At 51.1% G+C, this 20,973-nt stretch overlaps 9 protein-coding genes across 9 annotated transcripts; 5 read left to right on the forward strand and 4 right to left on the reverse strand.

Moving 5' to 3' along the window:
• Positions 1-570: 570 nt before the first annotated feature.
• Positions 571-1,761, reverse strand: VTN49DRAFT_3021 (uncharacterized protein; the record flags this gene model as incomplete). Its single annotated transcript, XM_069410812.1, has 7 exons — positions 571-1,014; positions 1,076-1,162; positions 1,227-1,342; positions 1,398-1,456; positions 1,513-1,535; positions 1,595-1,665; positions 1,722-1,761. 7 exons carry the CDS (start codon positions 1,759-1,761, stop codon positions 571-573), a joined length of 840 nt encoding a protein of 279 aa, XP_069269579.1.
• An 856-nt stretch (positions 1,762-2,617) lies between these two features.
• VTN49DRAFT_3022 (uncharacterized protein) lies at positions 2,618-3,670 on the forward strand (the record flags this gene model as incomplete). Its single annotated transcript, XM_069410813.1, has 3 exons — positions 2,618-2,702; positions 2,764-3,110; positions 3,170-3,670. The coding sequence occupies 3 exons, from the start codon at positions 2,618-2,620 to the stop codon at positions 3,668-3,670; spliced, it is 933 nt and encodes a 310-aa protein (XP_069269580.1).
• Positions 3,671-5,815: 2,145 nt separating this feature from the next.
• Positions 5,816-7,775, forward strand: VTN49DRAFT_3023 (uncharacterized protein; the record flags this gene model as incomplete). The annotated part of the gene is made up of 6 exons (XM_069410814.1): positions 5,816-5,823; positions 5,879-6,149; positions 6,202-6,285; positions 6,341-6,520; positions 6,573-6,753; positions 6,808-7,775. 6 exons carry the CDS (start codon positions 5,816-5,818, stop codon positions 7,773-7,775), a joined length of 1,692 nt encoding a protein of 563 aa, XP_069269581.1.
• A 426-nt stretch (positions 7,776-8,201) lies between these two features.
• VTN49DRAFT_3024 (uncharacterized protein) lies at positions 8,202-10,470 on the reverse strand (the record flags this gene model as incomplete). The annotated part of the gene is made up of 5 exons (XM_069410815.1): positions 8,202-9,654; positions 9,702-9,878; positions 9,931-10,162; positions 10,213-10,381; positions 10,432-10,470. The coding sequence occupies 5 exons, from the start codon at positions 10,468-10,470 to the stop codon at positions 8,202-8,204; spliced, it is 2,070 nt and encodes a 689-aa protein (XP_069269582.1).
• A 940-nt stretch (positions 10,471-11,410) lies between these two features.
• VTN49DRAFT_3025 (uncharacterized protein) lies at positions 11,411-13,378 on the reverse strand (the record flags this gene model as incomplete). Its single annotated transcript, XM_069410816.1, has 6 exons — positions 11,411-11,448; positions 11,505-11,863; positions 11,918-12,122; positions 12,178-12,189; positions 12,252-12,411; positions 12,461-13,378. 6 exons carry the CDS (start codon positions 13,376-13,378, stop codon positions 11,411-11,413), a joined length of 1,692 nt encoding a protein of 563 aa, XP_069269583.1.
• An 820-nt stretch (positions 13,379-14,198) lies between these two features.
• Positions 14,199-14,732, forward strand: VTN49DRAFT_3026 (uncharacterized protein; the record flags this gene model as incomplete). Its single annotated transcript, XM_069410817.1, has 1 exon — positions 14,199-14,732. One exon carries the CDS (start codon positions 14,199-14,201, stop codon positions 14,730-14,732), a length of 534 nt encoding a protein of 177 aa, XP_069269584.1.
• Positions 14,733-15,960: 1,228 nt separating this feature from the next.
• VTN49DRAFT_3027 (uncharacterized protein) lies at positions 15,961-16,856 on the forward strand (the record flags this gene model as incomplete). Its single annotated transcript, XM_069410818.1, has 2 exons — positions 15,961-16,014; positions 16,065-16,856. 2 exons carry the CDS (start codon positions 15,961-15,963, stop codon positions 16,854-16,856), a joined length of 846 nt encoding a protein of 281 aa, XP_069269585.1.
• Positions 16,857-16,989: 133 nt separating this feature from the next.
• On the reverse strand, positions 16,990-18,388 carry VTN49DRAFT_3028 (uncharacterized protein; the record flags this gene model as incomplete). Its single annotated transcript, XM_069410819.1, has 5 exons — positions 16,990-17,047; positions 17,099-17,780; positions 17,839-18,016; positions 18,093-18,241; positions 18,295-18,388. The coding sequence occupies 5 exons, from the start codon at positions 18,386-18,388 to the stop codon at positions 16,990-16,992; spliced, it is 1,161 nt and encodes a 386-aa protein (XP_069269586.1).
• A 704-nt stretch (positions 18,389-19,092) lies between these two features.
• On the forward strand, positions 19,093-20,750 carry VTN49DRAFT_3029 (uncharacterized protein; the record flags this gene model as incomplete). The annotated part of the gene is made up of 4 exons (XM_069410820.1): positions 19,093-19,225; positions 19,278-19,786; positions 19,838-20,516; positions 20,575-20,750. The coding sequence occupies 4 exons, from the start codon at positions 19,093-19,095 to the stop codon at positions 20,748-20,750; spliced, it is 1,497 nt and encodes a 498-aa protein (XP_069269587.1).
• Positions 20,751-20,973: the final 223 nt, after the last annotated feature.

Here is a 20,973-nt window from a genome sequence, read left to right on the forward strand (position 1 = left end):
TGTCCGTCTATCGATGGGATGTGGAGGCAGCGGCCCAACTCGGCCCGGCCAGAGACGGACCTAGACTTCGCCAGCCTCGGGTTCTCGTTAGACGAGATGAAATAATTTAACGTCTCAGATGGGATTTCTACGTGTCTTACAAGCATCTCTGATACTCTATGTCACCCTTAAGACCGGAAAGCTCCTCGTCTACTGAACTGAGGTACAATTAGTCAACAGCAACTCTTCATCGATTTACGCGGAGAGTCGCATCCCCAACTCCAAACCATGAAGCTCCCTCTTTGAACGATGAAACATAAAGGATACACAATCAAAGAGAATCACAACAGCACACCACGGCGTTTTATTGTATCGGGGAACACCAAGGAAACATGTCATCATAAGAAATGGAGACCACCAGGAAGAACAAACGGCAAACGCCTGTCACAGGGAAATAATAAAATAAACTAAAAACATAACGGAACACACGGGGAAACATAAGAAAATGGATCGGATAAAAAAAATGAAAAAAGAAAGTTGAATGAAGGAAGCCCGACAGCACGCCGGCGAGAAAAGCCCGAAACAAAACGCTTAAAAGAAAATATAGGCCAGAAGGAAGCTCAGTAAACACAACCCCGCCACAATTTGCACCGGAACGCCTGTTTCCGTCGCCGGAGGTGCTTGTTGTAGTTGCTGCTGCTGCTGCGGCAGCGTAGACTCAGCACTGTCCGCCTTGCGCTGACGCAAGCCTTGCTCGGCGAGCTGTTTCTTTAGCTTCTCGATTTGCGCGAGTGCATCAGCCAAGCGCTCCTTTGTTTCATCGGTTGCGGCAGATACGGCACCGGAAACACCGGATTTCTCTTGCTCTACTTTCGGAGGCTTTTCGTCTCTTGATGGTGGGGACTCTCGCTTCGGTGTCTTCTCGGCGAATTGCGGTTGTGCGATGGGTGCATCATCAACTCTCTTTGCAGCGCCTGGGGCTGGAGTTTCGTACGGGGCTGCCGGAGACGAGACCGACGGAGGTTCCTCCTCGACCTAGAGATGACACGGTTAGCGACGCAACAAGACCATCGCCAGAATGTGCTGGGACACGCACAGTTCCGTTCGTTGTGCTACCCAACGGCGGTAGATAGTTGACGCGGATCTTGCGTTCCTGGACTGCGGATTTGGGAACTTTTTCGAACTAGGTATCGCGCATAGTCAGTTAGCAGGCACGGGGCTGTTGGCGCTGGGATCCGACGACATACAATCGATGCGATATTAGAGTACTCGTAATCCCCAGTGATGGCGACGGATTGAACAAGGAATTTGTCTTTGCATTTAGCATCCAGAGGAGGGTCTTCCTTCATCGCCTGCAATAATACTATCGAACTGTCAGATATCGTCGTCATCGCAAAAGTCCTCCGGCGACTACGCACCTTGAACTTCCACGCTCTTCCCCGGTTCTATGCGACCGGAATTCGGCCGGACACAATAACTGGCAGCGACGTTAGCGGAGATCGCTCAAAGAACTGAAAGCTTGACGTAACGCACTGTTTCGGAGCGGTGGTTTTGACCTGTCAAGGATCCCCGAGTCAGCCAGCATGGCAACCCCTGGACGCAGCTTTGTACCAACCTTGAATGCAACCGGCTCATTGTTGAGATTCCGTAGAAACATAGACTCGCTAACTTCTACATTGAACGGCCCTGCTGCATGTTAATCACCGCATATTCGCAGATGACAAATAGCCACGGCGACTCACGCCTAAAGCCGAGCTCAGTCGGCTGGAGCTCGACTGCCATGGTGAAGGGAGGGAACAGATGCGATAGTCTCTAAGAAATAGAACGAGAGGATCAACACGTCAGTCAAGAAGAGCGAAATGACCGATAAACTGCGGCGAGAAAAGTGAAGGGTTGAACTATTAAAGGATCACGGGAGGCAGGCACATGCGCCGAGTTGTGTGTAGCTGGCTGTAAGGACGTTACAAATCGACCCGGCCGCAATGCTGATGTAAGCGCATGGTATTGGAAATGTTACGGTATTGCACATTACTAAACCTAACAGTCAGGTGATGTCATTGCATGGATGCTGAACGGGATGAGAGGGTGATATGAACGCTATAACACTGTTTATCTGCGCGTTCTGACTCTGGGATCTTATATTCGTTCGTGCCACTGCCTTTGTAGAAGATCATAAGCGGTGTAGCTGGCGACAGGAACGTCTGGGGTCTTGATACAAGGAGCGTTTTCAACACACAGGCACGGGCATCATTCTGGCCTCCTGTTTGTAAACCTGAGAGTTGAAGCTAGTAGCGCATGAATTCCTGTCATGGCCGTCAGATCGTTCACACATGGGCATGGTTTATTCGTTCTGGAATATCAAAGAAACGCTGAATAGGCTGCCACCAAATCGCAAGTACCGTAACCCCGGTACCTATCGCGACTTCACGTCACTCCCCACTCCCGCATGATTTCCTTGCAATAATTGACAACCGTTGGCCCCAACTACAGAGGTTCACCAGTCCGACCGGTCCACGCGCTTGTACTGCAGCTTTATGGTTCTCGTGGCAGCCCGCGACTCGACTGAACTCAGCTCCTGACAACCTCACGCGATCCCTTCCCCTTCGAATCCGCAAGTTCGACGTCCCAGGGCCCCACAATGACCGCCTCGGATCTAGACCAGCTCATTGAAATGGGCTTTGAGAGGGAGAGGGCGGAGTTAGCAGTCTCCAAGACTGGCAGCTGTAAGTTCGCTGCTGAGGTTGATCCCAGCAAGCGGCGCTCGCTCACCAGAGCTCCCCGCAGTAAACGACGCGATTGAGTGGCTTGAAGCGAACCAAGACAAATCGATCGAGGAGATCAGGGCCGAGTCAACAAAGTCGCCGGAAAGCGAGGAAGGGCCACAACTGAAAGAAGGGGAGGAGGCACGCAGTCTAGTGTGCAACGAGTGCGGGAAGAAGTTCCGCAGTCATGCCCAAGCGGAGTTCCATGCCTCTAAGACGCAGCATGTCGACTTTTCGGAATCAACAGAGGAGATTGCCCCCTTGACCGAGGAGCAGAAGAAACAAAAGCTGCAGGAACTGCGAGAAAAGTTGGCGGCGAAACGGGCCGCCCAAGCGGAGCAAGACAAGATTGACCAGAAGAGAAACGAGGTTGGTACCTTCCTCTGTCGCGAATATACTGCGATTTCGCTGGCTGATCAATGGGGTAGGAAATCCGGCGCAAGAGCACCAAGGAATCCCTCGATATCCGAGAAGAGCTTCAGAGGAAAGAACAAATGAAAGAGGCAGCAAAGAGACGTCAGGAGAAGAAGGAAGAAGCCGAGGCAAGGGCAAGAATTAAAGCGAAGATCGAAGCCGACAAGGAGGAACGCCGGCGGAAGGCGGAGCAAGAACGTGCTGCACGAGCTGGTCAGGCTCCTCCACCGCAACCTGCGCCTGCTCCAACGACGTCAGGTCCTGTGACCTCCAAGCCTGCCTCCGCCTACACAGAAACTCGACTACGATTCCAGACGGAGAAAGGGAATATTATGAAGACATTCCCAGTGGATACGACCTTGTTCGAGGTAGCCGCAGCGCTGAACAGTGAAACTGGGCTAGAGATCCAGTCATTCACCCAGAACTTCCCCAGGAAGGTATTCGATGCGGAGTACTTTGGAGAGACGCTGAAGGAACTTGGTCTTGTACCTAGTGCTAGCCTGATCGCGAAGTGATCCTCATGCCCATTTCGACGCAGCATCGCCGACCTTTCAACATTCTCGATGATAGTAATGGCAAGAATCGCATGAGAAGCGTTCAAGCGGTCATCAAGAGAGCATAATACATTCAGCAGTCATTATTTATCAGTGTCTAAATCCACCGTTGCATTCTGCTAGATAGCCAAGACATGATGACGAATGCCAGTAATTCCAAATTCCTTCGATCCTGTCTTATTCCACAAACGCTCCATTGCCATGAATAGCTGCGCCCTTTTCAGTGCAGACATCCTGGTCAGTCTTGTGCCCGTTCGTATTCGTCGACAATGGCGAATCAACTGATGAATCAGAGGAGCCGCCGTCTTCAGCGGGCTGTCCAGTGTGTGAAACGGCTGTGGTATCCGGAAGGTAACACCGAACATGCCTGGGGGAGAGAAAGGCGTGGGTAATTGCTACCGCACGCGAGAAGCTTGAGCAGTCCGGGAAGAGGTTGCATGCCGAGTCGCAGAACATTAACAAGTGGTAAACCTTAACAGCCGATTCCAAAAGGCTCGAGTGTAAGTACTCCATTCAATCAAACGCGAAACCTTGCTGTTTCCGGTCGGCAGCTGAGGTCCTGCAACAGGATACCGGCAATCGCAAGCAGGGTGGACAGGTTACCGCTGAGATCGCTTTCTCCAAACTAAAATACGTGGGCACAGAGGTTGATGAAGACTTCTAAGGGATAATTGAAAGCATTTCGTACGTTCGTTCGCTTGGAATAGGTGTCGCATTTTGCTCTTCACTCGCCTTCAACAACTGAGACCATGATCGCCGAGTACCAACAGACTGAACGACTGAAAACCCGATGAAGCCTAAGAAGACCCCAATAATCTGGCATGTATTACAGTTCCGTAGGTATCACAGCTCGGAGCATGCAATCGCGGCTACTCGCTCTGCGCCCATGCGGATTTCGTGCTCGTCAGCGTTGTATCCCAGGAATCGTACCTCTCTCTGATAAGAGGTGCATTTTCACAACTTGGTGTATGGTTGATGCTTGCCGAGGCTCTTCAATGTTTCCGCGAATCGTCGGCATTTTTGATCGACTACTAAAGCGCTCCGCTCGTTAAAATTTTTGCGAATCAACTATTTCTTTTCTCATGCGCTGACTGTCTCTCCAGATTATTCCAATACGATTTCTGCGTTATATTCCTGAAGACAATACCGATGGGAACCACTGTTTTCTTGCTTCCAAAGTATTCCTGTCATTTTTATCCGGGTGCCACAAGTGTTCATTCCCGAAATGCCATGCTGAATGTTGCAGTCCCCACGGTCCATCAATGGTGGACTCACCACTCAAGTGGAGAAAGAACGGGGTCAAGATGTTCAAAGCAGAATGTTACATAGAGAACGTGGTTACGAACACTTCGTCGGGACGCTCATCATGAGCCACGTCTTGTGTTCTATCAGTTTGTCCTCAGCGATCTGAATAAATGCTCAGCGTTGTCTCTTTTTAACGTTAGGACTGGTTGATAAATTCGCCTATTTTGAAGTCATCCGGGAGATCGCACTGCCGCAGTATGGAGGAATCAGATTGACTGTTGCTCGCTATTGTGATTTCCCGACCTGCGCCTTGAGGGTTTCTCTTTGTTGTGTCCCTGCCATAGAAAATGCGACCTTCTGGAATCCGTCTCTTTATATAAATAGGCGTGTTACCGGATAAAAGTGTGGGTATCAGATCGCGAACTTGCTGTCATTATCGGCCGTCTTCCAGCGTATTTGCGATGACCGTCAAAATAGTACTCATGCCTTGGGTTTCCATGATCACATAACCCCGCCAAGCAGGTCAGAAACAAAACCTTCGAGACATCACGAGTAAATCAAGCACTAATACGCTTTTCGAACCTTTGAAGAAAGTCTCGTGGTCGTTCCGTCACTTTTCCAGGAAGGCGCGCTCCGTCGTAGAGGGACATAGGGCATCGCAGATGCACGTGACGCTCAAGCCGTCGCGTCTTCACGTGACCGCGTTGCGTTGATGACATAAGCAAGAGCCGATTCGCGCGTCAAGTGAACGGGGCTGACGCGCCTTCCATCAGGCATCGAGCTGGATTGCATCCAGGTATCAGCCATACTAGCCGCTCAAGTTCATGAAATGCTAACTGTGCATTTACCACGACAAGAAAGATGCCAGCGTAAGTTCCATTCTATTGCTGAGCTGCTGACTGGCACGCGCCTAACATTCTCCAGGCCAGGTGATCAATATCGGGGACCAAACGGGATTGCGGACAACCCGTTCGAAGAGCAGCCCCGACGAATTCGCGAATATACCGCACAAGAGATTGCGACTCTGCAGGCGCGACTCGACAAACAGCTAGGGCCTGAATATATCTCAGCTCGGCCTGGCCCTGGCGGCCAGAGGATGCATTATATCTCGACAGAGAAGTGTATCAGTCTCGCAAACGAGATCTTTGGATTCAACGGGTGGTCCAGTTCCATTCGGAGCGTTCAGATTGATTTTGTAAGCCTGGCCGAAACAAGTGGAGAATTGTTCATTTATTGATTTCGACCAGGTCGACGAGTCCAGCAATGGCAGAATTAGCGTTGGCTTGTCTGTCATTGTACGGGTTACCTTAAGGGATGGAACATATCACGAGGTACCACAATGTGCTGCGATTACTTTGGAATTGAACTGACAGATTCGCGTGCAAGGATATTGGGTATGGGCGTGCTGAGAACAGCAAAGACAAAGCTGCCGCGTTTGACAAGGCAAAGAAACAAGGAGCAAGTGACGCTTTGAAGCGCGCTCTTAGAACATTTGGCAACGTCCTGGGAAACTGCATTTATGACAAGGAGTATCTTGCGAAAGTTACCAGGGTCAAAGCTGCACCGGTATGATCACAGGTTTTATTGCCTTTGGTGACACTGTTTAACGCCGAAGCAGGCGAAATGGGATGTGGAAAATCTGCACCGTCATCCCAGCTATGTCACCAACAAGGACACAGATCCTGCAAAGAAAAACTCGGGCGATAATGGCCTTCCTCCACGTCCAACCGAAGCCAATCAACGAGGCGAGACAGGGAATGTATCTTCAAATACATTTGATGTCGATGGGGAATTTGGCAGTAAGTACACATATCTTTGAGCAATAAAGGGAGTCGCTGACCATATTTGCTCAGGTGATTTCTTCGATGATGCTGACTTTGCAGAGACAACGGAATTTGATCCGGATGGGGTTGTTCTAGATGCAGAGCCCCAGCAAAATCCCTCTGGTCAGCCACAGGATAAACAACAAAACCAAAATGCATGTAATCAAGTAACTACTACAAATTCAGCGTTGGTAACACCAACCAGACCTCCGGTTGGCCGACCGGGGTTTGAAGGCGGCGCAGCGCAACAAAGTCTCCCTCCACAACAAACACCTGTCAGGCAGCCGAATCAGCCGGGACCACCACCACACATAGTGCGTATCGGCCAAGATTCGACTAAAGCACAGAGCACAACAACAGAAACAAAGCGAGAAATGGAGCAGACCACGAGAAACCCTGCAATGTCCTCGAGTGCAGAGAATGCAACGGGTGACAAGCCGGTGGATGCGCCAGTCGCATTCTTCTCTGCTCGAGCCGTCGATGCACTCCGTGAGAACCCTCAGACCGCATCCAACACAGCTCCCAAATTTAATCCACATGCAGAGAGCCCTTCTATCCGGAAGACCGCCGGCATCGATCACTCAAAGAGTGTTCCCATCTCGAAACCGATGCTGTCCAGTCTGTCACAGACGCAGGGAACGAGCACTCCTCACACTAGGGATTTCATTAACCCGTCCTCCGATGCCCATCGCCGAATCGGCGCTCCCTCCAGCGGGATAGGACGGCCTGGCCTCGGGACATCACCCTATCGGCCGCTGACGCGCCCAAACAATAATAACAATCAGCAAGTAAACCAACAAGGACAATCGACAGATACGGGAACATCAGGCCCGCAACCGACTGGCCTGAAACGGCCAGCACTCAGTGACGTTACGAATGCACAATCGGCCACAACAGGAGCCGCGGGCCCGGGTGATGCAAAACGGCCGCGGGTGGGTAATAATGAGCCTCAGCAGCCTCAACAGCAACAACAGACGTCGGTGCCACAGCAGCAATAGATACCCCATGCTCGCAAATTTCTCGCTTCTTTTCGGCTTGTGAACAATCCTTTTACCGGCACCTATCCTGGAAATTACTGCACATTTGAGTTGCTTACAGTTAAAGGGTCTTGATTTATTGGAGTTTGGGGGTTCAGAGGTGCATACAGGATACAGATTCTCGATAGGTCTTGCAGAAATACAGTATTGGGGCATTATTATTGAGTTCAAGGCTAATCTGCTAAAAATCTGGTTCACCGTAACAATGGCCATACCAGCAAATACAGTATTTTCCTACCTCTGGGAGGAAACTCGGACGAAAAGGTTTTAATTATTTGGCTTGCCACCTATCACGGGTTAGAACGAAATCCAGTCCTCTAGAGACATGGTAAACAATAGCAAGCCACCACATAGTCCATCGCTGAACATCGTCACATGGTATATGGGTCAATCTCCTTTGGGTGCGTAACGGGACGCGAGAAGACCCTTTCCGCGGGATGTGCTTTTCCGCGACTCCTCGCAATCCGGTCTGGTGTTTTCCTGATCAGTGGCGGACCGAATATTCGGAGCTCTCTTTGCCGTGTATAGGGTCCTCTGCCAGTACTCGGTACAGTTCATCGACTCATCTTCCTGCATCTTTTTGGGTCCACTCGAAGGAGATTGTTCCAGGCTGGGAGCAGACGCTCGGATAGCCAGCGATTGCGTTGTAGAAGGACCAGCCCATCTGGAAGCTTCGAGCCCCTTGCGTGGCGTCGTCTGCTGGTGCGAGATCTCCGGCTGAGGGGTTCCAGTTCGGCTCGCCTTTCCTAATCCCAGTGTTAACCTCTCAGTGAGAAATTCGCATAGGGAGTTGATATTACTCTCCGCAACAGCACGCATTGCAGAACCTGAAGCCGACGTGGAGCTTCTTTCCGTGTCTACTTCAGCTGCGCCAGGTGTTTCGGCCAACTCGTGAGACCTATTCTGAATTGACGAGTGATCTGCGATGCCGCTGGATGTGGATCGAACAGAGCATGTGGACTGCGGCACAAATGGAGGGGCATTTACTGCTTTCTTCAGTGACGAGTCCGAGGGTGCTTTGCTGCTCGTCGAGGCTGACCGGTTTTTGCTGTTTGTTTGATTGAATCCACCATTGTCTGGAGTTTCGGCCCGAATGGATGATGTTTCTGTAGAGTTTGTGGCTCTAAACTGGCCAGCATCTGCTGATACCGCTGCCCTTGTTTTTGAAATGATGCCCAAGACCGCCTCCCTCCTCGCTGCCAATTTTGCAGCCTTCTCACCGGTGAACAAATGAAGTGAATCGGTGATGACTGACAGCTCTTGAATGTAATCGAACAAAGCGTCTTCATCCATTCGTTTTTCAGGAGGCCGAACAAGAGCATCGCACGGACTGAAACGTCCATCATTGACAGTTGTGCCTCTAGATCCAAGCGCGGAGCCGAATGAGTTGGTCCCGGCAGCAGAGGCTCGATCTGATAAACTTTCCGGGTTTGGGGCGCATGGAGTGCCTGAATTAGGGATACTGAAATCTAGAAGCAAATCCTCCGTACCATTCAGGCCAGCATTTCCGTTTACAGGAGAAGGTGGCTGCGGGATGTTCCCGAATCGGGCCAATTCTGTGGCTTTGCATGTGGTCTTATATCCATTCCGGCCTTCACTTTCAGAGGCGCTTTCAGCTCTCTTGTGTTTGACGGGGGAACTTGATGGTTGTGAGCGACTGTCGAAAACCATGAGATCATCCTCATCATGGATCAACGCCGACGGTACTGGTTGCGCAACAAGTTCCCGCTTCGTATCAGGCTCCAGTTTTGAATCAGGTTCCTTCTTTGTGCTTGAGAATTGGCGTCGGACTGATTCCATGAAGGATTCGGGATTCACAAGTGGAACCTCAGGTTGCGGCCTTGCAAGTGTTAGCGATGAAGACTGATCTTCGGGGAATATCCCTACTCGGAAGCAGCACGAAGTGTCTTAGAGGGTTGACTCTGTCTTTTGTTCATTGCCTTGATCCCGAAACCTCGCTTTGACTCGGAGAGGGCAGGATCAAGACGACTGTAACTCTTTTTGAGTGGACGGCCCTGGGCAGCGGAAGGTCGGCTCTTCGACATCAATGCTGCAGAAGACCTCCTAAGACAACGTCAAAATCATTTTCTCGTGGGTAGCTGGCTGAGGTTGTTACCTGGACGTCTGAATTGAGTCCTTCCGCGCATGCGAATGAACGACCGATTCAGGAGTATGTCCATTCCCATCACCACCTGTTGCGCCCGGGTTGGGCTTCTTGTTTTCATCCGCAACGTACACTTGACCACCGCTAGCTCGGATCTGGGCTTGGAGTCTAGCACGATGGCTCTGACCGTCCATGAGGGGATCAAGAGCTTCCCCGTCGTCATCGTTGATTTCTTTGTAGAGGTCTACAAGCAGTCAACAGTCACTCCTTTGCTCGTGCCACAAATTGACTTACTGTTCCATCGCGCGAGACAGGCCAGATTAGCTTCGACAACACGCTTGACAGCTGGGTCGGTGTTGGACAAGCGCGTCTTCTCGAGCTCTTCAACCGTCACTTTGCTAAAATAGTCCAACGTATTTTCATCGGTCGAGATCCGCTCTCTGCGCAGTGTCCCAAGATCGGCCTGTTACGGCATGTCAATTCTAACTCTGACTTTGGTTCTTTCGTACGTACCATCTGCAGTTGTCGTAAGGTTTCCTCTTTGGATACCATTTTGTCATGAGATCAAATCTGTCTGATGTTGAGTGCGAGCCGGTTAACTTGAGGAGTTAAGGAAGGCCTGGGTCAAGAAAATGGATTGTTGGAAGAAGGGTCGCTCTGTGCTCCTGATGGAGGGAAGAGATTAGTTAGTCTGGTAGAAGAGTATGGAGCAGGAGGTTGAGAAAAGAGACAGAGATTGAGAGGAGGAAGACCAGGGGAGAAAAGAAGAGGAACGAAGCGGCCTGATCCCAGAAAAGGGAAGGAGCTGATGAATGACTGAACAGGGAAAGTGCGTTTTTGGTTGACGTTGAGAAAAGATCTCCTGGGAACAAAACATTCTCTCCATCACAACGGTAGAAACAAAATGGAGCAAGCATGAACAGAGAGAGGAAACCAGATAATTTCACAGGAGACCGCTGCTTCACTCGGAACATGCTTCTCAGAGGGGTAGTGAAGAAACATGTACCATGACTGTCAAACTCGACACAACTGAGAGTCTGGACAGCAAGACAACTTAGGTATGTGAGTAGCTGCTCAAAGAGGAGACAAGTGCTGGGTGAACGACGGTAAGGCTGCTGTTTGCAAGATGAGACAAATGCTTCACCATCGCAAACATGAAGAAAAAGCAACGGAAATGAGAATCTCAGATTTGTGAATTAAATCATTTAGGGATAAAACATTGAATACTTACTGAACTTTCTATCTGAATCACAAAGCACTATAGACATAGACATTAGTGCAGGAGGAAAGCCTACCAGCCACTTTGTTCATCTTCATGAAGTCGTCACGATAGCAAGTACATCATTAATCTTGGCCAATTGATTCAGCAGAATATAATCGAGGTAAACCATTCTATTTATACATACGAATGCAACGAAGCATAGACATATATAGCAAGAGAATGCAGGTATCTGCTTGCGAGGAACTGCCAGTCCCGACCTGGGAACTGGGCTCACATAGCGCCGCCACAGGTTTTCGTTCCACCTTCGTCTACAATCCCAAATTAGCAAGAGGCGCATCCCCAGGCTTTCGGTCTTCCAACTCACTCTTGATCATTTTTCCGACAGCCTGGAAGAGACTCATCACCATGACCACGGTGCCGAACGCGATACAGGCATATGCTGGAAGCTTCGCGCGATGGCTGGACTTGCTGAGCTTGACGTAGCAAAGCGGAGGAAGAATGTAAGCCAACGCCGCTGCGCTCGTGGCCCCGATGAGTTCGAAGACGGCGCCAAGGTCGCAAGTGATCAGCGCGAGGAACGTCGCGGTAAGCACCAAAGCTGTCGTAAACATTAAGTGGCGATTAGGGTTGAATGGCTCGTCGGGAAAATAGTAAGTGGTCATGACAGATCGGCATACGAATGCTTCGAGGGGAAGCGTCGTGAGCATGTTCAGTCCGAAACATCTGACCATATCAGTGATAAGTTTATCACGCAATAAAATCCGAAATGGAGCATACAATCGAGCAATGTTGACCAGAACATTGTTTGTAGGGAAGTTATTAAGTACGTTTCCCTGGGTCTTCGATCCAAATGACAGAAATCCAGCCATTGCCATGATCAAGCACAATACCATGGACACACCAGTCGAGTAGTGCGTCACAACGGCAAAGCGATCCAGTGTCGGCTTCTTAAGAGACCCATAGATGAGGAGACTATTATGGTCTGGGAGGGATAGGGTTAGACAAACCGTGGTTACTAGGCGCAAGTCCAGACTTACGGCAGACGAAAGCTAGATCCATTGCGTTAGAATGTCACCATCATCAAATCTGTATAGAAGGATTAAAAGCTCACCGAAAGAAATGACACCAACTGCTTGGAAAAACTGCGGTCTGACAAGCAAATATCCCTTGATATCGCCTCTCAGATCTGAAGGGGCACGAATGCCTTCAATGACGACTGTGATGACAATGATAAGCATGCTCAACAAGGCGAACGCAGAAGCTTTTGCCAGCTAGGAAAGTCAGTATCGCATTCGACATATCTGCTACTGCAAAGATTACCTTGGCGATGTCTCGATACAGAGAAAGGGGATAAGAGATACAGAGGATGAATAGAACAATCACCGCGCGTCTATCCGTCAAGAGCCATAGAAACGCCATATCTTTCAAAGATGGGAATAATGACTCAAACACATGGGGAATTGTATCACCGACGATTATGCAGAATGCAATCATGCCGCCGAATGCAAACACCCACTGAGCGACGGAGATTGCAATCAACCCGCTCTTCCCAAAGCAGTGCTGTACAGTAGCCTGAAACGAATCTGTGCCGCTCAGTTTTGAATTGACAACGATAAGGCGGATTGTCCAGTCCACAGTGACTGTTAATATGGCCAGGAGCAGGATGCCCACCGTCATGCCAGCTTGGCGGAAGGCATAGGGCTGTCCAATAATGCCGGCACCAATGATACTGTTGGCCATGTTCATGAAAGCCATTCGCAGCCCGTTTCGCGGCCTCGCATTTTCCAGGTGTTCCTCGGGGCAGAAGTTCCCCGATGTTGCCAGTGTGACGCTGGGGGCCTCAATATCTGTCAACAAAGGGGCCAGCTGACCGGTGCTGCTTCTGTGCCGCGAGTCATGTTCGTTATAATCCTCCTCGTCCAGCCAAGAAGCATCGTCGTCTGCGCGGCGGTAGTCGCGAGGCGGCGGCGACTCTTCATCAGACTCGGAGTCCAGGTCGAATCGAACGCGATTTGGAGTCCGGGGTGTGCGAGGCTGTCCCTCTGGAGGTGGCCGAGCGAGAGCGGAATGGTGGGCAGCTGCAGGACCCGCAGCTGATGAATCTAAGTCGGAGCTCTGAGCTTTGGGAACCAGGGGTTCCCCGTCGCTGGAGGAAAGAGAGGTCAAGGAACGCAGCTGATCCTCAACGGCATTGCCGCCCTCGCTGAAACGAGCGTGGGTCGTATCATCCCTCGGCATAGCTAGGCAGTTATGTCATGTCGCCAATTGTCGAGTGCACTCCAGGATTTCACAGTCGTACGGAGCAGGCAGCTCAATCATGCGCCTGAAACGACTAAGTTACCAGGTAAGGTTAAAAGTCTATCTAATAATAGTAAATGCCAAAGGCACTGAATGTCACGTGTAGATAGTGTTAGTCATTAGTCATGCATCAGGTTGTATTCCTAACATCGAATTCCTCGATGAGCGCCTCGCCTTGAATTGTAAGGGAGTTGTTGCTGCAGGTAGCGCCAAGACTCTGTCCTTGATGCCATTACTAGTAATATGTGTCAAATACGTCCTCTGCCGACACAGTACCAGAAAGCAGCGACGGAAGATCACCGACTTAGGATCGGGGTCGGTGTACACCATAAGTCGTCTGTAAGGAAGCCACCGGAAAATTATGGATCTCAATTGTTTATGGTTGTTACCAAAGTTTCATGTGTTTTTCTCTTGATTGGTTGTCTATGGTTACCTCCTATCGCAGATTCACAGTACCGAGCCATCAAGTACGTACTAGGTATCAGTTTATCATGAGTCATTGTGGGCATGTGGGCTTGAGGGTTACGAGTTACGATGTGTGCCAACATGAGGGGTTTTCCGTGTACCTCCCAGAGTTTTCGTTTGTGCTTGCACGGAGTATGCTGTTTGCGAACTTGTGTTGAATGGGACTGTGCCCTTGCCAGTGATACTGCACCTGTGCGTGCTTGAGGTAAAGAGAGCAGAAGCTGCCCTTGCTGAGCTTGAGATTTGTCACTCTTAAATTTTTCGGCGTGGCTCCTTCGTCTATCGTATTCAGATAATGAGGGTCCGTCAGGCCACAGTCGAAGACGCCGCGGCCTGCGCCGCAATCTACGCACCCTATGTGACGGACACCGCGATCACATTCGAGACGGTCCCGCCCACGCCGGAGCAGATGGCCGAGCGGATTACGGCGGCGAATCGCACCCACGCGTGGCTTGTTCTCGAGGACCCTGCCGACGGTTGCCGGGTGGTTGGCTATGCATATGCTGGACCGTTCAATGCGCGGCCCGCATATCGTTGGACCTGTGAGACTAGCGTCTACTTGGAACCCGGACGACGGCGAACCGGTGGTGGGCGAGCCCTCTACGAGGCGCTATTCGCGCGTCTCGTCGAACGAGGTTATCGGATCGTCACCGCAGGCATGACCCTACCGAACGAGGCAAGCGAAGGTTTGCACCGGTCACTTGGGTTCGAATTGGTCGGCATCTACCGCCGCATTGGCTGGAAACACGGCAAGTGGCATGACGTGGCCAGGATGCAGCGGATGCTTGTCGAGGACGCGGCTGATGATCCGCCCGCCGAGCCGATCTAGAGCCTACAGGGCTTGGATAAGTCTAGCCATACCGTGTATTCTGGTCGTCCTGATCCGCTTTCTGGTCATCCAGGTAACCTGCTCCTCCCGTTGCTTTGCGTGTCTGAGATAATGCCAATATTGGATGCTGACAACAGGAACACAACACTGCAAGTACACGGTATTGATGGATAATCTCTCAGCAGAACGAAGGGGGAAGTGAAATTGCGTCCTTCAAGCTGGATGGTAGGAAGTGACCATGGAGGGGCCATGGACGTAGGAGGAAGGTGCGGCCCTGGAGGATTCTTTCTCTCTGCCAAAATGCGTAGGATTGAAGAGGCTCTTGTTCATCAGTCGTTGAGGCCGCACTTTTCCTTTTGATCTTCATGAATTCGTATAGTTCTCTAGCCTGGCGGTCTTCATGGATACCTTCCCAGAGAAGTATTTGCTGGCGACTACGACAGCGACACTCTGGGTCTCGGAATGCGACATGATCTTTTGTAGCCTCGAGTACCTGGCAAGTCGTAATCATCTTTGGATTTATCCTAGCCAGAACATCATCCTTGATGTTATTATTCGGCAAGGGTATAAAGCGATCAGTTCCGTGGATGAACAAGCGATTGTCTCGAGTGTTCAATCAGTGAGAAGAATGTTGCGTGTGTGTGTCTTCGTGCATGAGCTAACTCTTGCTTCTCCTCCTCAGATGCTTTCTGATGTGGGCTTGCTGGTGTCATTGAATCTATCAAAAGCAGTCCTCAATTCGCCAAGTGCAACCACGACGCATATTTCGCTATCCTTGCGAGAGAGTCTCGATCAATCGCCAAGGATACTGCGAGGAAGGATTCCTCGCTCCGTCCGCGTCATTGACACGGCAGATCCACAGCCACCTGTGGGAATCAAAAAGGCGCGGTTGATCAAGTTAGAGTTAACCATTGATTTTTTTGACTGTGTTTTGTCCCCCAGATTTCTGCCATGTCCTTGTCCTTGTGCTGAAGACTCTGGGATCGTACACGTGGATCACGACTCTGTCAAGGATGAATTTCCTCTGCTAATACACTCAGAGTGCTCGACTCTGAATGGCGAGCCATTCATCATGGGTGAGCCTGGCATGCCCTGTAATTACCAAGACGAGCAGACAGAGACATATGATAAACATCTATGGACCTCACATTTGATACACTATATCGTGCGAAGCCTCTTATCAGGGCCAACAAAAGACTATGAACCGAATGGGATCATCGAGTCTCAAATGGTTGCATTGCCCGACATTGCACCGACGATCTTTCGACCAAATCATCGTGATGTAAGTCTCCCAGTGGTCGTTTGGTCACCAGCTAATGCTGGCTGGACAAGAACATTCGTCATCGAGCGGGTTTTCTACCAGCAGCGGCCAGGTCAATTGAGACCATGTTACGCTTGACTTCCTCACCGGCCCTGAAGCAGCTATTGGATGCGGTCAAAGATAGTACGAGGGAGAGGTTCCAACTTCATGTGGGACCCGACAATCACGACAATCTCCGATTGCTGATCAAATGCATCTTGTGGACAAGTCTTCAGAGATGGGAATATAAGGATCGCGAGGTCAAGAGAGATGAATTGCAAGAATCTGCCATTGAGGATGGCTCATCCATGCTCGACGAGCCATCTGACCTGGAACAAGAACAAGCAGGTCTGGCTTCCCTGCTCGAAGATGCGACCAACCAAAGCGTAGTCGGCGTAAACGAAATTGTCGAAAGAAGGACATGGCTAGACTGCTCCTCGTCATCTTACTGTGGATTTGCGCGGAGCGAAACCGGGACTGCTGTCCCGTCCGTGTCCGAACCGGACTTGGACGGCGAAAGCATCAAGTTAAAGAGCGAGCCCGACGAACTCATTCTCGGACAGGATGCTATGGTCTCGAACGCGGAGCTTTCTCCGAAAAGCGTACTGACAGACTTGCCTTTAAACATGATTCAGGGCCCCATCGTTTCACACTTTGCTTGTCCTTGGAGCGAGCTTTCAGCAAATAGCTATTCCCCGCTCATTGATGATACCAATTCTGTCAGACCGCCGTCGGAACACAGCTCTGGCCAGCAGGAGTTTCCGGATGAGACAGAGGATGTGGAAGTTTTCAATTCAGATGTTGACATCTTTTTCGAGGAGTGACAGCTATGATTCAATTTGAATTATATCCTCGCATGTAACGACAGATCATTTTCAGATCTCATCAAATGAAATATTTCTAGTCTATTCGAGTCGTCAGATCGTGATCTATTCTAAAAGTTGACAAACATGAGGATCATTGTGAATTCGTATCCTCTCCAAGACCAAACATCCTGATTGAATTCCGGTATGCACTGCAAAAAGGTCAGCGTCAATCCATATCACTGCGGGAAAGGATGGCTTACGCCTCGCAAACCTCCTCCACTGAAATCCCCTTCACTTTGGCAATCACATGCGCAACATGCACAATGGCAACCGGCTCATTCCTGCCTTTGACCATGCAACCCTTTGTCCATTTCTCCTTCTTCACCGCCTTGGGCAACGGAGGCGCATCATTCAGGTATTTCGATCCGGCATGCGATGGACGAATCTCGCACCAGGGGCCATCTGTCTCGATTTGAATCCTATCGAGCGGAATCTCGCGCACGACGGCCAAGTTCTCTTCCGTCTTGAGACTGCATCCGTTGACGCCGATATCGAGACCTAGCGCGACGAGGCGCTTCATCTCTTCGACGGTGCCGGTAAAGCTGTGTACGAGGCCGGACTTGGGCAGCTCCGGGAGACGTGGGGCGAGGAGGCGTTCAAAGTCATCGGCAGCGGCGCGCGAGTGCAGGAAGAGTGGCAGCTTAAGTTCCGTGGCGAGGTCGAGTTGCGCTGAAAAAGCGTGAAGCTGCTGCTCCTTGTTGGCGAAATGCAGACGGTCATAATCGAGTCCGAATTCGCCAAAGGCGACGCAGTGCCCAGAGGCTCGAGCTTCCTTCGCCAGGGTGCGCAGGTCGGAGATTAGTTGTTCGGTCCCACCGGGGTGTGTCTCAAAGAGTTTGGCTTGACAGGGGTGCACGCCGACTGTGGCGTAACATGTGCCGGCTATATGGATCGTCAGGCCCTCTGCTGAGAAGCCAAAACTGGAGGTTTTTGCACGTACGATAGTCCTTGGCTAATTGTATGGCATGCTTTGACTCCTGCAAATCCGATCCCGTAACCATAAACTTTGTGCAGCCGACCGCCCGGGCTCGCTCGATGATATCCGCTAGATCGTCTTCATGGACTTGCTTGCCGTGGTAGTTGCCCCGGAACACCGGGTCTCCGAGGTTGATTCCGATCTGGCAGACTCGACGGGAGCTGTCAATAATCTATTATCGACAACATCGATATTGTCATCAGAGGGTGTAGACGCACATCGACGTATCTTAATCGCCGGGCGGTTTCCGTCATTTTGGCAGTCGAGTAATTCTTCCTTGCTGCGGTCTGGAAAAAGTTTGATCGGTTCACTCTGATGTCTTGCTTAAATCTATTTGTTTGTCCAAATAGGCCGCTCTCGTAGAGTACTGTGCTGATAAGTCACCATTCTATGCCCCCGCATGATAACAACCGCTCGTACCTCTTGCTTGACACGTTGACGTGGACAATGGCCGGAAAAGCCCTTGTAGCAACGACCCGGTACCCAGTCGTGATGCTCTGCCGCCTGAGAGCATCAGTACTATGTCGTGATTATTCTTTGGCCGGCCTACGGGCTCAGTGCTGAAGGGTCCAACCTCGAAAAAGTTACGATGCGGCACAGTAGGGGAGCAGACGCTAGACAAGTTGGTTTCGATTTTAGGGCAAACCCTGGATTACTTCCGTTGCATTTGATTGGTCCGCGATTGGATGGCGTTCCTGATTCCAAGAACTCCGTAAAGTACCTGACCGCCACATCTTAACCAGAATTCAACATTTTATAAGCGGCTAAAGTAATTGGCAGTTACGATCGAGCTCCGCAAGATCATGGAGATCACTTTCTCTGAGTCTGTCCCCATCTCCGATGTTGATTCTGTAAAAGACACCGGACTTTTTTTCGGACATCTCGCCGAGAGAAAGTCGGTCCAATCGCGGTGCTCTTTTTAGTGCTTGTTGGCCCGCAGATTAGCAGCTTCCCCTGGCCTATCAGGAATTCCCCCACGCTGAGAACGGATTTCGTCCGAGTTCTCCGTGTAAATGATGGAGCGTAAATATAAGACGTGCAGCACTTGATGCAGGTAAATAGATTCATAGATTCTGTTGAATTGCATTGGTTGTGCTAGATCGGTGACGTCCAGTCGGTCTGGCCGAATCGAGAGCCAGTAGCTGAGCATTTGTGCTGCTTGGTTGATACGAATTCCGCTTGATCTAGTCTGAAGTCGAATTTGGCAGCATCATCACAATGGGCGAAGGCAGATTACTCTCCGTCCAGGAGATTGGGAAGCACAACACTTCCTCGGACTGCTGGCTCGTGATCAATGGCCAGGTTTGGGATCTGACCGACTTTCTCGAACAGCATCCTGGAGGCTCAGCCAGTGAGTATTAAGAAACACAGTGGTCAAACTTGCAGTTACTTATTCCCTATAGTTATTCTAAAGTATGCTGGCCGTGATGCAACCAAAGCATACAATGAAGTGCACGCCCCCTCGCTCGTCCAGAGAAACCTGAGTCCGGACAAGCTCAAGGGCGTCCTCGATCAGTCAACAGTGACGGATGACTGGCTCAAAGAGCCGGCTACGGAGAACGCGCAAGTGGCGCAGGAAGATAACGTCAAGCCGCCGCTGGAGAATTTGATCAACGCCCACGACTTTGAGCAGGTCGCGTCTAAGACGCTTGGCAGGAAGGCATGGGCGTTCCTGTACAGCGCGGCTACAGATCTCATCACCAAAGAAGCCAACAAGTCCTGTTTCGACCGGATATGGTTCCGACCGCGCGTGATGCGCAATGTTCGCAAGGTGGACACGACCACGACAATCCTGGGAGTGAAAACCACGATGCCGCTGTTTGTCAGTCCCGCGGCAATGGCCAAGTTGATACACCCCGATGGCGAATGTGCAATCGCGCGCGCGTGCCAAAACAAAGGAATTATGCAGGGCGTACGTACTGCACCATTGCACTTGCCAACGGACTCAGCTGACTCGCTCTAGGTGTCCAACAACTCCTCGTACTCTATCGAGGAGCTTGTTAAGGCTGCACCGCAGAACAACTTTTTCTTCCAGCTCTATGTCAGCCCTGACCGGGAGAAATCCGCCGAGCTGCTCCGCCTGGTCTCCTCCCTGCCGCAAGTCAAGGCCGTACACATCACGGTAGATGCCGCTTGGCCAGGCAAGCGAGAGGCGGACGAACGGGCCAAGATCGATGCGAGCAACAAAGCCCTTCAGGTCCCCATGTCGCAGGCAAAGGCCAAAAAGGACAAGAAGGGCGGCGGTCTGGGACGCCTGATGGCCAGCCATATCGATCCGGGGCTGACCTGGGACGACATCGCCTGGGCCCGTAAGCACACGCACCTGCCCATCTGCCTCAAGGGCATCATGAGTGCCGACGACGCCATTCGCGCGATGGAGGCCGGTGTCGACGGCATCCTGCTGAGCAACCACGGCGGGCGCAATCTCGACACCAGTCCGCCGTCGATTATCACGTTGCTGGAGCTTCATAAGCGCTGCCCCGAGATCTTTGACCGCATGGAGATCTATGTTGATAGCGGCATTCGTCGCGGCACTGACATTCTCAAGGCCGTCGCTCTTGGAGCCAGGGCTGTCGGAATGGGTCGGAGTATGCTGTTTGCGACCAACTACGGACAGGAAGGGGTCGAGCATCTGATTGACAGTGAGTCATTTTCCTTTGGCTACCCTCTATGCATATCTGCTGATCTGGTTATTCCTAGTCATGCGAGACGAGTTGGAAACTGCGATGCGTAACGTTGGCATCACTAGCCTAGACGAAGCTGGCCCTGAGCTCGTCCACACGGGCGACATTGACCACCTTGTCCCCAGTAGTCGAGAGCACCCCTATGCACGCAAGGTGGCCCGACGTGGGCCGCAACGTGGCTCCAAGCTGTGAGTGGTCGGGCCCTCGGCCTCGGCCTGATCCCCGGATCTGCCGGAACATGCCATTCGGTATTATCTGATCACCGAGGGTATTCTCTCGATCACTCAACCGCCGGTCAGCCGCATTCACGTGAAGCGCTTTTCATTGCCGAACGTCAGGATATCGTAACGGCGCGCGTGGGAGATATATTGGATTATTGCACAGCCTGTTCGATAGATGCGACATGTATATAGCG

The sequence above is a fragment of the Thermomyces lanuginosus genome (assembly GCF_041956635.1).
Source record: "Thermomyces lanuginosus strain ATCC 200065 unplaced genomic scaffold VTN49scaffold_27, whole genome shotgun sequence".
NCBI classification, from domain to species: Eukaryota; Fungi; Ascomycota; class Eurotiomycetes; order Eurotiales; family Trichocomaceae; genus Thermomyces; species Thermomyces lanuginosus.